Below are 14760 nucleotides of genomic sequence, written 5' to 3'. Positions count from 1 at the left end.
CGCCTAATGAGGACTTACTCCTTCTACGATCGGTTGTAATGGGGCCTCTTAGCTCGAGCGATTTTCGGCTCCTTTCGTTCAAGAGGAACTATTCCATCCAAAAAGTGAGATGGACCGTGACCATCGTTTAGGAGCTTCAATTCCAACGAATACTACTGTAAACCCCACCGACAAGGTACACACATATTCAGTATTATCTAGATTAGCTACCTTTAAGGGACCTGTGTTGCCATTGTCAACACGGGGTCCTCCGATAAGGAGCTTCTTTCTTGGTTCACGCCTAATCACTATCCGAATAAACTCGCCTTGTTTCGGGCCCGTTTTTATCGGTCGTGGCCATCAGACCAGTTCTGGAGGGTTATCGCTGGGCACCATTCCCACACCCCAAGCCAGTTCGAGATTCGCCGCTCGCTCCTTGGTGATAGAAACCTTGGGTGTCAATTCAAGCATAATTACGCATCCTTAACCTCCAAAGGGGTGAAGAGGATTCAGTATGGAAGACGGTGTTTGTATGTATGTGTCTGTGTGTGTGTGCGTGAGTGCATGTCCTTTCGAAGGGAGCTTGCCTCTAAGAGTGCTCGATGTGGCATCTGGAACTCTGGAATGAAGTATGTGACTCTTCCCGAGGGTTTGAGGACTCCCAAGGCCTGTCTAGCCGCCTTGATGGGTTGATAACATTCTCATTCCCCAAATGGGCCGGGTGTTTGGTCGAGATCTGGAGAATGCCAGCTTGTCATGTCAAGCCTTTTACCCTCAGATGTCTTTGTGGAATGAAGTGATTGACCTTGATCCAGGTCAACCTGCTTCAAATGCTTCAGTTGTTGGCATCATCTTCGCTCTGAACGAGTTTTTACTTCGTCTTCTTCTCCGTTCCTTGCTCGTGGTACTACTCTAACACTGATTTTGGTGGGTTTGGTTGGTTGTCGTTGGGTGTGGAGGCTCAAGAATGATAACATTTGCCAACATGAAGTTGTCCGAGATCAAGAAGACATTTTCACAGAAACGTGGGACAGACTCCTTTAAAATGGCATAAGAGAGGATTTGCTGGTAATTTGATTGAGGCCCTTTACAAGTCTATCCCTCAAAGGTCAGGCCATGCGTTTTTGGCATTTGTCTCTAGCTACAGGGAACGTGCATTGTTACGAATCAAACTTTTTCCAACGATTCCTTTACATTATTCCCCTGCCAAGGAATCGAAGTTAGTGCTCTGATTTGGAAATGACCATTGCTGACCCACAGCTACTACTATTGAATGGTTCAGTGGGAGGCTCCCCCGCTCCCAATGCTGACACCCAACATCTGGATCGGGTAATGAATCTCTCAGTACGTGACTCAATTGCAACGACTCAATGATTCAGCCACTCCCAAAAAATGGCAGAGAAGCAACACCTAATAAAATATACTGCTCTCTGGACAATGTACAGTTCAAAGCACATTCGATATTTCAGCTTGTGAGAATCAGTCCTAGATAGAGAGGGGAGATGATTAGTGTCAATGAATGAGGTCTTTGTGCTCGGGTAGATTGTAGATATCCAAATAGAAATGCCTTCAGGTTCAAGAGCAACGCCATAAAATTTTGCTCATATGTGGTGTTAGCAGGGGGGAGGGAGAAGAAGAGGAGGATGAAGAGGAGGAGGAGGAGGAGGAGGAGGATGGATCTCAGTGTGTGCAATGTGCAATGTGACCTGGGCCAAAAACCGTTTTTATCGTGGGTGTGTGAGGGTCGTTTGATCATTCGCCTCGTTTCTTCGTCTCCTCCTTGGATTTGTTACTGTTGTTCCCTCTAACCGACCCATCTGACCGAGTTGACTCCCTGAATACGTACAAGCAAACTACATACCATCGTATGCATGCAGTGGTTGGGTTGAAGCTTGGAGTAATGTCGATTCTTCTCGGGGCCACGCAACGGTCACCAGGGATAAACAAAACACTCTTCTGTTCCTTTCGTGTCTCATTTAACTTGGCATCATTGAATGTAGATCAAATGAACCCCGCCCTGACCAAAGCCCCCCCCCTCCATACCACGCCATAATAGATAGATTCGAGAGGCGAACATCACGTGGTGTACGTCCATAGATACGTTCGTTGATCATCACCATTATCATCTGACTTGGCCAGGTCCCTACAGGTCCCGTCACCTCACCCAGGACGAGTAGGGTGCAGTAATCAATCCCTTTGGTGGTTAAGCCTCTGTGTGTTGTACCTAAATGCATGCATGTTCATGTATGCCTACCAAGTAGAAACACAACCTTCTTTCATTCCATTTTGCAAAAAGATTGACCTTTTCCGAGCTTGATGGCGGTAACCAAAACAGAATGATGTACTCGTTGTAGGAGTAGAGATCAAGAGTGAACCCTTGGAGTACTCCACATACTGCACATTCATGCACACCAAGACCTTGAACAGCAGTTGGGAGTTTGCCAGCCAAATGCGAGAGTGAGGGAGTGCGTGCGTCTCCACATACGTACGAATGTAACAACCGCACAGTTCTCAAATGGGATGATTTGGCGATCTCGTCCGAAATGTCACCCTTCTTCTCATCACTTCTGGAGGGACAAACACATGTGCGCCACCCTCATCCATCTCGAATTCTCGATCCTCTCTCTATCTGTCCCTTCGCAATGGTCATTGGAAACAACTCGGTCACTCTCTGATGACGCGGGAAGGGGGAAGAGGGGGGGGAGGACATTGTCATGCACTCAGTATTGTCCTCAGGTACACGGACGTGCACACGAAGTTTATGTTCTTGGACCGTCTCTTCCCTAAAGCAGGAGACAATTCACGACAAAAAGGAATCCAGACCATGACCAGCGTTGAACTTCAAGAATTGGTGATCCGAACTGATCGAGGGCTGCTGAGAGCTGCGGGAGGTGGGGGCCCCAGCCCTAGAGACTTGAGCCTCGACATGGATTGGCCTGCACTAGCTAGTATCATGACAGGGAAGTCGGATGAGAGAATGTTATTCAACATTTCTGGCATTGTCATGTGGACTTTTCATATGCCTTGCTGTAGCTGTAAGTAGAAATATAGCTAGAGCGGTGACATGCTCCCCTCAAGTGGGCCATGATATGGAGTGAACCTCGTCTAGGCACCTCTTTGGTTGACGTAGCGAGGCACCAAAGGCCTTGTGCATTTATTGACAACATTTGACCAGGGTTAAGAAGGAAGGACCCGGGCAAGCTTGGCTTGGTTGCCGATTCATTCCCATGTCATTGAGAGCATCTGTTACCGTAATGCAACTCGTTCCTCAATGACACGAGACTTGACAATCGAGCTAGCTGACATGGTAATCCCGTCTTTATTCGCACATCCAGTAGGGCCTAAGTAGCTTCCATAAAGAAAGAGTGGAGCACGAAGAAGGCCCCCCTTTTTCGTTCTGGTCCGATTTATGGATCGGACATTAGTCATGGTCTCGCGATTCTGACCGAACAATGACAATGATCATCAATATATTGGAAGGCTCTATTTTGATCAAGCTGAATGTCAGTGTTGCCCTAGCAAATAGCAAATTCGATGGTTGGGTGGTTCTCCGTGTGCTCCCCTTTTATTTTTTCCCTTTTTCATTTCATGTGTTTATATACTTGAATCGTTGCTCCGTGAACACTATGAGTGCCGAAGCTTGGACATGACGAAGGTGGTTCTAAGAAGCAGTAGTAGTCGTGGTAGTAGCAATAGTACTAATAGTAGTAATACTAGTAGTAGTTGCCAGTCGAAGCTCGGGCCGTGGTGCACTAGTGATGTGTCCTCTTTGCCTTGCAGACCTTTCCTCTTTACCGCATGTTGCTACAATCATCATTAACCGCGACATTCTTCATGTTCGCACTCTCCGTCGACCGTCGATCCTGTCACGAACCGGGCTTGCCCTTGCTCCTCCCCGTTGCCACTTCCCAAAGAGAGGCACTTCACCGATAGAAAGAGAGAGAGAGAGGGAGAGGTTAAGAGGGGCCTTTCTACCACAAAACACATAGGTGGATAGATGGATGGATGGTTGGATGGACGGGGGCACCATGCGGTCGGTAGTTGGTACAGGAGTAGTAGCCGCCTATTTGATGACGTCCAAGCCTTAAAGGTATCTGGAGTGGACTTGAGAACGAGCGTGACATTTTCGGTAGTCAAGTCAGTTGTTGTTCTGCACTCGCCAGGATTGGACGTGTGTGAGTGAGTTCATGACTCTGGCTTGAACACTACCACCAAAGTAAAAATCTTCCCGAGACTGGAAAAAAAGAAGAGACATCAGTTGGTGGTTTCTTAAAGTGGAGTTCGATTCAGCTTTGCTTGGTTATCTCAGACTTAGTAGAAATCCTACGTCCTCCTTGTGCTTCTTCAGAGTTAACCTACACACAACACACACACACACTCACATCGACCAAGTGACGTTCGTTTTTGGTCCTCGACAACACTTAATTCTCTCACCTTTTGTTCTTGATCAAAAGACATTGACAAGAGGTCTCGACCTTTTAGCCGAGGTAAACTGTGAACTGTCAGCAGCCACAACAAGTCAAGGACCTTGGCTCTGTTCGTGAACACATTTGTCCTCCAATTTGTTGTGATTAATATCTATCTCCCAAAGACCCGTCAGAACAGAGTGTCGTTGCATCGTCGTGCCTTCTCGTTTTCTTCGCTGTCATTGGCAAGTTTCAAGACATCTGCTCAATGATTCAAAGTGTTGTGACTTTGACTTCATCTCCTGCCTGAAACCTACCCCGCCTATTGTGATGTCCATGACTCAGAGTGTTTATCTGGCTCCACCCCCGACTGGCCTCCGAGGTTCGAGTTAGTGTCTCTTGTCAAGACAAAGATCCACCCAGTTCCTTGGGAGTGATTCTCGCACCCTCTTTGGTTGACGACGCTTTCACCGCCCAATGAACGCACCACCCACTTGTCCGTTTTCTTAAGTTTGCTTTTCATTTCCCAACATTAGGCGAGATGCTCGCAGCGGATAGTACGGTGTCCGTGTCTGGATCTGGCACGCCCCCTCCACAAATCCCGTCGCCTTTTATGTTGCCGCCATCTTCTGCGGCAGCCGCAGTAGCTGCCCGGGGCCTTATGATGAACCCTGCCGCTTACTTGGCAGCCGGGGTTCCATTTTTGTACGGAAATAATGCGCTCAGGTACGCGTCTCCCTTGTTTTGTTTCTCAATTATGTTTTCGTTGCCCGTGTGCGTTCTTGTCCCCAGTGACTCGGTAGCTCGCGTCCTCGGGACCTTGGTTAACCTTTGTCAGTTAGAAGCGGGGATGCTAACACGCGTTGTGTGTCCGGATTGTTTGCAACTACCCGAGCCTAATATCTAATACGTTCATCTGGTTAGTCACGAATGATAACACGTCCATTTTGCTTCTCCCTTCCAGTTACGCCCGGGAATGGCAAGCAAAGCTAAAGGAACTGCAAGACTCGTCCAAAGCCGCAGCCGCCATCCTCTCCTCTCGTAACGGAGGCGGTCTCAAGTTTCCACCCATCTCCTCTCCGAGCAAGGGTTTCATGCCACAAGCACCCATTGTGTCCATCACACCTTCGTTCAACAGCAAGCACAATCCCAAAAAGTCTCCCCCCAGAAAGCTAGAATCCCCCATCAAGATGGACTCCAACGGAGCGTTGAACTTGGTGGCCGCTAGCAGTCCGTCACCCACGGATTTCTCGTCAGGTGGCCCCACCACCTCCACAATCACCGCAGCCTCGGTCAGTTTGGTGGCCTCGGCTGACACAAGTCGTCCGTCCAGTGGAGGGCGTTCCCCACCCAATTTTGGCAACTCCCGATCCAGCAATTCCTCGGGTTTTGGGGTGGAAGTNAAGGGTTTCATGCCACAAGCACCCATTGTGTCCATCACACCTTCGTTCAACAGCAAGCACAATCCCAAAAAGTCTCCCCCCAGAAAGCTAGAATCACCGCAGCCTCGGTCAGTTTGGTGGCCTCGGCTGACACAAGTCGTCCGTCCAGCGGAGGGCGTTCCCCACCCAATTTTGGCAACTCCCGATCCAGCAATTCCTCGGGTTTTGGGGTGGAAGTGTGCGTGGTCTGTGGAGATCGAGCCTCGGGTAAGTCCTTAAAACTTTGATTCGGCAGTTTGCATGCACAATGGCTAAGCTATTTTTCGTGGCCAAGATTGGCATTTTTTTAAGCATGCGGTAGGAGAGTAGGATCCCGGTTGAAATGAGTTGTTTTTGCATCTTAGATAATTACCTTGGGATGGATTGGAAGTGGGCGATTTTCACCGTTTGGGAATTTATAATCACAAGAGAAGGCAGTGAGAAAATAATTGATTCTAACGAGGTTATTGACGCCTTGAGTGGGTTAAGTATTTGGAGTTGCCCACTACCGTAAGTTCGGCTTCATACGGAAAGAAATCCATCGTTTGGCTGGCTAGCTTTCACTTTGGGAGGGGAATAATCACGAATCTGGTCGTGAGAGTCCATCGCATTCTTCGAGAGGATGTGTCATCTGGTCGACATCAGAATGGTCAATAAAACTCTCATGGAGCCTACTCTACCTAGGTTGGTTTATTGGAGCTTTTGGTCGTTACCGCAGACCGCCAATAGATCTTGCCCTCTATCGTATGCAATCTTGAATAGGCCTTAGTATCGGAAGGGATTCACATCGAGATGCTGATACAATCATGGGACTTCTTTTCTACGAATTTGTCATCAAGAGCTGTATGGGACAACTCATTGACTTTGGCCGGGGCTTGGAGCAATTGTCGTCGTGGTCACACAACTGTTGCCCACTGCTCCTGCTTCAACTCCTCGGTCTCACTTATTCTGCGACGACCATTGCTTGATCGGAGAGTAAGTGAGGTAGCAAGATGGTTACTAGTGGTGGTGGTGGTGGTGGTGGTGTGTGCCTCTTCCTGTGTCCGCTCATGGAAGCAGAACCAAACTTTAATCTTCATGTCTCTTGAACCAAAGCACTTGCACTCCTCCTCGTCGTCGTTGTTGGTGTTGCTGTTGTCGTTGAACATGTAATGGCAATCATAATGTTGAGAGAGAAGGTGTCGCTTTGCTCGACTTGGCATGGCCCTCACTGCCCTCAAGCCACCACCGCTATCACTACCACCACTACTACCACCACCACCACCACCTTCTTCATCGTTGAGCTTGTGTGGGATTGATGGCAATCCAGGGCTTTTGGATGATGGTAGTTTCATGGTCGGAGAGCACGAGGCATTAATTCGCTTCTTCAGGGGGATTTGAGAAGATTGGTCTTTCTGATGACATTTCCAGGGGCTTTGTCTTCCACTAACCGACTTGTAAAACCCCTTGGTCACTCACTTCTTAGGGATGGATCCCCCTCGGGCCTCCAATCATGAGGCATTAGAGTCTGCCTTGAATCCTTACCGTATTCCCTGATATTCATCAACTCCACAAACGCTGGGAAGTTGGTAGGTAGCTACTGCAGTGGTAACCTGGCGATCGCCGCCATGCATTGAGACTCTGACATGAGAAGGGAAGGGGAAATGTCAGTTATCCACTGGCTTTGACCTTTTGTGACAACATTCAAAGCCTTTTGTACAATGTATGTTTCATGAAAATGTAGAGCAAGAGATTGACACGATCTTTTTCATTTCCGTGGAAATGGCAGCAGCATCTCAGAGCGAATTAATTCTCATCCAAGATGAAGGCTTCAGCCGATTCCTGGAGCTCACATGAGTGCCAACTCCGTCGATTCGGGCGATGTCGAAGTCATCGAGGATGACAAAGAAGACTGCCATTGTGGTGGCTCTGATGCTCTGGAACCCAAGAAACTTCGCTCACGTTCGTTCGAATCTCCGTCACACCTGCCAGAAATGGCTGCGTTCTCGGGATGTGACTTTGTGGTGGCTTATCCGTGCCAGGCAATTTATCTCCATTGAGTGACTTCAAGCTGGCGTGGAATCTATAAAACTCGCCTTCCACTCACTCGCCAGCAAGCAAGGCAGCTAGCTAGCCAATGCTCCTTCCTTCCTGTCTTCCTACCGTCAATCTTGGATCCATGGTAACTTGGTCAATTAGCCAATCAACAAGTGTACTACGCCCTGTATTCGTATGAAACATTGCTAGACACAGGGTGACTGGCTTAGATCTCCTCCGACCACTTCCCCCCCCCCCTCTTCGGATCGTCAAACCATCTTCAACACCCGGTTCGATCGACCCCCAAGTCGAAATGTTATGATCATTGTACCCTATCAACATCCCGGATCCCGGCTTCAAGTTAGAGGAAGGAGTCCCTGGTAAAGCACCTGGTGTCGATTATAGAGACCATTTGACTTCCTTGGACTTGGGGACAGAGATGTTTTAGTCGAGGAAGGGCGAAATTCATTGAATGTTGGGGAGTTGGAGGGAGAGTTCAGACCAGCCGGAGGCAACCCGAAGTAGCGTTATAATTCTGAATCCAGGGCACACTCCCATCATCGTCATCCATGCAAGCCCATGATCAATCCTCAAAAAAAGCTAGCCAATGCAGCAGTGGTGTGCTATCGCTTCCGTTTCTAATTTTCCGGTCATTGCGTTTGACAATTTAGACGCGAACAAAAGCAGTCCTAATGAACCTCGTCCCGTTCGCCTCCAGGGAATATTAGTATTATTATTATTACGAGTTCATAGCATGAAAGGATGCAAATCTGTTGGCTAACTCTGCTCAGCTTTTTGGTTCTTTATTCTCCGTTCGCTGAAGGTACGACTCATGGCTTTGTTCTCGCCCTGGAATGGACTATAAAGGCAAACTCATGCTCTCGACGACCTCTTACCGTATATTCTTCGGGTGATTTTGCCCCCGTTTGGGATCTAAATCACTTCTAGTCCTGAGTTAAACAAATTCACGACGTTTGTGAACTTTGCGATTCCCTCCTGACCCAGATCGTGACCAAGGGGTGCCCTCCGATTATTCAAAGTAGGCAGAGTGAGCAAGTGAGCAAAGGCAGTAGTAGTGAGTGGTAGCGAGGTAGCAAGCTGGCTGGCTAGCGAGGTGGATGAAGTGGAGGTTGCCGAGGAACATATTCTGAAGAATTTGCTCTTGTGACCTCCTTGAACCTGGGCTCGAAAATTGGGGTTGACCTCTTTGCCGGTCACGAAGAGACCATCCTCATCATCGTATTATCATTAGTGATTAAGTGATCAGCCAGGGGGATTATAATGGGGATGCTAAAGAGTTGAAGAAAACAACGGGGTTTAATGCCCTTCGTGAGGCCCATTACACGATGCTGATTAAGATATTTTGATATTCTGCTCATGGACTTGGATGCACTTTTCCCCGACGTCCATCCACCCAAATTTGGCGCCTGAAATCAGTTTCACTTACACATTTCACTTACATATTGCCTTCACTTTTCATGTTTCAGGTCGGCATTATGGTGCAATCAGTTGCGAAGGCTGTAAAGGCTTCTTCAAGCGCTCAATCCGAAAACAACTTGGCTATCAATGTCGAGGCAATAAGGACTGTGAGGTGACCAAGCATCATCGGAATCGTTGCCAATATTGCCGCCTTCAGAAGTGTCTAGCCATGGGGATGCGCAGTGATTGTAAGTATTTCCACCGAAAACCATTTCTTCAGAACAAACCACAACCGCCCTTCTTTCTGCTCTTTGCTTACCTTTTCTTCTCTCACTTTAATTTGACGGAAAGGTACCCCAAGAACGACTTTGATCAGGAGGCCACATTTTGAAACGCTGAAACGCACTACTCACATTAACCAGATGAGAGACCCTGGTGAATTTCATTTTTTGCTCCAATTACAGCAATGTGAAAATTCAGACCAGGCCTTCAGGTCTAACTTGAGTTTGGCCCATAATGTCTCAATTTCTTCTTCAAGTTACATGGGGTTGTCGCTTCTCTGACCATGTCGTCTGCCTCTAGGTACACAATTGAGGGTAATGGCCAGGTTTCTCTCCATAAGAATAACCATTTTTTGACGAAAGGGGAGGGCTCTTTCCATAAAGCAGAAAATATGATGATGACACGTGGTCTCTGTTTCTTAGCCCAGAATTACCCCCCCAAAAAGACAAGAAGCGAGCTACAAATGATCGCTTTGTGAATTGGCAGTTTTGCACAATGAGGGTCGGTTGGTTGGATGGTCAGCCATGATCATCGCCAACCATCTCATCTGTCATCAGGAGAGTGCACCAAAGTAGCAAACAACAACCAGACGTCCTCCAGCTACATGTTCCCCGGCTCCCGTAATCGTAAATACCTTGGGACTTCGTCATTTTTATTGCCCATAATTAACATCATAACTTTTCTCGGAGCATCTTGTGCTCATCTTGAGCTCGTCTTGGTGGGTCTTTTTCGAGAGGTTGCCCCTATTTCTCCGCTTACCTTTCTACTATCCCTGATAATTCCTAGATAGTGTGACCCTGTGGTCATATGGAAACGAGAAAAGGGTCGTCCGCTTTCAAATTCTAGCAAGAGCTTGCAGGCTTGCCTCTCGTCTGATACACGAGAGGTTGTGTGGCTTTGGCTTTGTTCAACCCAGCCTCAATTGATAACCCAACAACCAAACGGTATCAGATGAAGATAATGATTCATATTCATTCTCCGCCTGCTCCTCCTACTTCTTCACGTGACTATCTGCTTCTCTCTTCATCTTTTTCTTTCTTTCTCTCTCTCTCTCTCTCTCAATCTCTTTCGCTTAACTACTAACTCCCCCAGGTCATGTTTTGATAGTTCAGTTGTTGCCTGAAAGCTCCACATTCAAATGATGTCTCGAGAGCACAAAAAGAGCTCTCCCAAGATTATTACCGTAACTCCTGGCATAACGAGGATGCCCACCTGAAATCACTCAGTACCTCTGGTCAATAGTCAGAACTAATTCTGCATCGAATTCCACCATTTTCTTAACTGGCAACCTCCCTTGAGATCCTAACGAAATCTTCAATCTTTGTTCACTACAACCAAAACAGGGTGACGGATGCCTGAAATGAAAAGAATGACCGTACTCACCCCCGCCAATAACAGGAAACCGAGCAAGCAATGTTTGCCAAAATTTACGAGGTGGTGCCAAGTCTATCTTTGGATGAAAATAGCTCCGAAAGAGATGATAAGGCACTATTTGCCACGATATGTTCTTGGAATTTGAACTGGATAAAGCACTGAGCTAATTCCTACTCTTCCTTTAAGCTCCTAGAAATACGGAGCAATCCAGACCAATGCATAAATTTGCCCCCGAAAGTGCAACCGTTCTGATTGACTTTTCTGGCTAAGGTCAATAGTCCAATTCATGGGCGACTGGGATGGGAAGGGAAGAGTAGAATCAGTAGGAAAAAGGGTTGGTTGGGGATTTCCCTTCCATTGGGATATCATGGCCAAATAGTTGGTGACATCTCGGAATTATTTACCCCTCTTCACAACACACAACTGGACCACTCAAAGCATGGCCTGTCAAATCAGAGATTCGCTCTTTCAAGATCAGACTCATTAGAATCATATGTAGCACCCCGTGTTTCAGCCGTCCAATCCGAGAGACGCCCCAATGCGGGCGTTGCCGCTGGCTTGGCCGCTCCCGGCCGTGGAATGGATCCGATCAAAGGTCCAGGAGGTGACGTGACGAGTTTGTACAACATTTACTCGGACTCCCCTACCATGCTTCCTAGGACACCCCTGGCACCAGGTAAGGATCAGTTCCACCGGAATTGCCACTTTTTCCATGGGGACTGCCTCTATTCATATATTACTCTCCCCTTTTGTAGAAGCTTTACTGGCCTCTAGTAAAGACCAGCTTTCGTCCAAGGACGACGATAGTTCAGTTGATAACCTCTCCTCCAATGGTGATTTGCCCTCAGCTATGGACACAAACTCCATGCTGGTCGCTCGGGATAAGAATCTAATTTCTCGTGCCATGGAGAATGTGGCCAAGACCATCGAAAACTCCGCCCAGAACGGCAATAACAATGAAGATGAGGAACTCTTCGAGGTCGAAGGACCATTGCTCACGGACGAGATCTGCAAGTTCAAATTGGCCACCCCCAGTCCCGCCCCCTCATACTTGAACATTCACTTCATTTGTGAGACCGCATCGCGCCTCTTGTTCCTCTCCATTCATTGGGCTCGCTCCATCAAGCCATTTTCCCGTTTAAAGTGAGTTCATTGAGCTTATTCGCCGGCAATTTTAGGCACAAAATCTAACCTGCTCCCCTTTCGTTTCCAGTTATGACAGTCAGGTTGGCTTAGTGAGAAACACGTGGTCTGACCTATTCATCTTGGGACTGGCCCAATGTTCAGAGGCCATGAACCTGCAGAACATCCTGACGGCCATTGTGCGCCATTTGCAAAGCTCTGTAGCGCAAGAGAAGCTCACCGTCCAACGTGTCCGACAGGTCACGACCACCATTTGCAAGGTCCAAGAATATGTTCGCACCATGAGACAGATGAATATTGACGACCATGAGTACGCATATTTGAAGACGATCGCCCTGTTTGGCGCAGGTAAGACCGATGAGTAGATAGATTGCTGTACCATGGATGAATGTCCGTAGGACGGAGAGAGAGAGATTCTCGTCCATAAATCATCTTGAAAATTGGCCGAGATTGGATCAAGTTCGCGGAAGTGGCTCTGACATTCCTGCATAGCAAGAAGTCCAATCGCATTAACAGGGAAGGGGTGTCGCAATACAAAATGTATTAAGCTAAATACAGTTCGTTGAGCCGGAATCACTGGATGATTAATTTCCTTCATCCCGTAAGGCCCCCTAAGTTCGTCAGTCTGACGACCAACACTTGGGGAGGAGGATTTGCCTACCCTTTAAATTTGAATCATTTTTGTGACCTAATAATAATAATGATCCGAAGTCATTGGCACCAGTTCAAGGAAAATATCATCTAAATTTTGCACAAAATGAGCGATCCGAAGTGCAAAATGCATTTAAACGAGACCCTTCTCTTCCTCAAGCCCAAAAAGTCATTCTCACTTTCCACGAAACCGAGCTGGATTGGACGCCTCCCATTCTCATGTTTGACCACATTTCCATTTCAGACACTCTGGGTGTGACCTCGCCCAAGCAATGCGAGAAACTGCGATCCAAAGCCGTTCAAGAGCTCAAGACTTATTGCGAGGACAACGTCACTTCAGGCAATGACAACCGATTCGCTGACCTTCTTCTGGTTTTAGCGCCTCTCAGGTCGTTATTACCAGACGTCTTGGAAGAGCTCTTCTTTGCGGGATTGATCGGAAACGTTCAAATCGATTCCGTGGTTCCATACATTCTCAAAATGGAGACGTCCGAGTATCAGTCGCAATTCGGAGGTACGACCCATTTAGATCAGATTGAGATAAAAATATGCAGGCCCTCATTGCGAACTCGTTGCGTTGCAGGTGGCGCTAAAGAAGAGACTTCTCCCGAAGACCTGGCCAAATCGCCCGCCTCATCGGAACCTATGGAGGAAGAGATCGATCCCTCTTCCTCTTGAACTCAATGATCTGACAAGAACTTACATTTTGTTCAAATTGAGCTGAGCTAGAGTGCGACGAGCCCATTAGTTTGTTTGCTCGCACTCGAGCACGCAACTTTCATGTGATATCCTCCCTCCTCTGTCCACAGACCCTTCAACGCATCGCATCTTCTTTTTCGATGATGACAACTCCTATTATTATCATAATTAACTGAATGTCGACCGTGTATCTACATTTCACCTCATCGATCTGTTTATAGAGCCGCAACAAACTCGACCTAGAGAGAATTTGTACATTCAATTCTTGTTCCCACCTTAGTGTTGTCTCTGAGTCTTTGACCTCTCTGTCATAGGTGGAGCAACCCGAAAACTACGGTTTCTTAACGATACTACACACAAGCTAGTGTGTAGCAACTGTTTTCTATCCTGTTCCTCCTCTACACATTCACACATGTTGTAAATGCCCTGGGATCGTCCAAATATTTGGCACCATCTCCACATATCTGGTCTCAAGTGGGGACTGGTTGCTTGTCCGACTATGTGCAATATCGAATCTAAAGATAATCCTGTGGATCATCCGCAGTTCACACTCAACTATTTTTGTAATCCTGATGATGTTGTTGTAATACTGCTCCTGCTACTACTATTACTACTACTACACCTATTGCTACTACTATTACTACTACTACTTCTCCTTTGATGGTCTATTTTTTATGGAATAGTCTGAAAATAAAGAACAAACTATTCTGGTTGAAAACCACCTTGGTCCCTGCTTTATCGGCTTGCATTTAGAGCTAGGCATTTAAGAACCGATTAGGCAACTCAGCTTTTATCATTCACAAACGCCAATCAGGTTGTCTAGCAAGGTATAATCTGTCATGTATTTTAAGTTTTCAAGCTTTTTGAAGCCTTAAAAATATTAAGACATTAATTCTCTTATATTTTATCACTCTCTCTCTCTAGAACTTCAGGGCTACTATTTCTGACCTTCATCGGCAAAAATCTAGGGCGGACGAGTTTGAAGATGAGGGCTTTCTTTAGTTAAAAATCCTTAAAGCATCTTTATCTTTAGTAACGTGTAAATTTGTTTCCTCTACAATTTTATAACAAGCATTCCAGAAACTAACCTAGCATGCCAAAGCAAATTGGTTGGTAAACCAATTATCATCGAAACGTAAACTGTTAACGAATAGACAAAATAAAAGCTTTCATTTTAATAGTACTAGAAAAAACATTTCCTGTTGTTAGTAATGGCAGTGGAAAAAACAAACCAAAAAAGGAGACATGCATAATCAGAAAACAACTATAGTTTGAATTAATTCATGTCTAGACGTGTATCAATGAAACCACACTGCCAAGTGGGGGGAGGTCTTGGTATTGTGGCGACCCTGACCATTGTTCGCCTCTTT

At 46.8% G+C, this 14760-nt stretch overlaps 1 protein-coding gene across 1 annotated transcript; it reads left to right on the top strand.

Annotated features, from left to right (window-relative positions):
- The first annotated feature begins 4120 nt into the window (after positions 1-4120).
- LOC131886645 (orphan steroid hormone receptor 2-like) lies at positions 4121-14108 on the top strand. The gene is made up of 10 exons (XM_059235041.1): positions 4121-4767; positions 4922-5111; positions 5350-5785; positions 5842-6034; positions 9310-9489; positions 11397-11573; positions 11653-12040; positions 12111-12388; positions 12936-13205; positions 13275-14108. Exons 1-10 carry the CDS (start codon positions 4716-4718, stop codon positions 13367-13369), a joined length of 2259 nt encoding a protein of 752 aa, XP_059091024.1. The 5' UTR covers positions 4121-4715; the 3' UTR covers positions 13370-14108.
- The last annotated feature ends 652 nt before the right edge of the window (positions 14109-14760 follow it).

The sequence above is a fragment of the Tigriopus californicus genome, chromosome 9, assembly GCF_007210705.1.
Source record: "Tigriopus californicus strain San Diego chromosome 9, Tcal_SD_v2.1, whole genome shotgun sequence".
NCBI lineage: Eukaryota > Metazoa > Arthropoda > Copepoda > Harpacticoida > Harpacticidae > Tigriopus > Tigriopus californicus.
The sequence above is the reverse complement of the archived record's forward strand: the minus strand, read 5'-3'. Positions and strand labels throughout refer to the sequence as shown.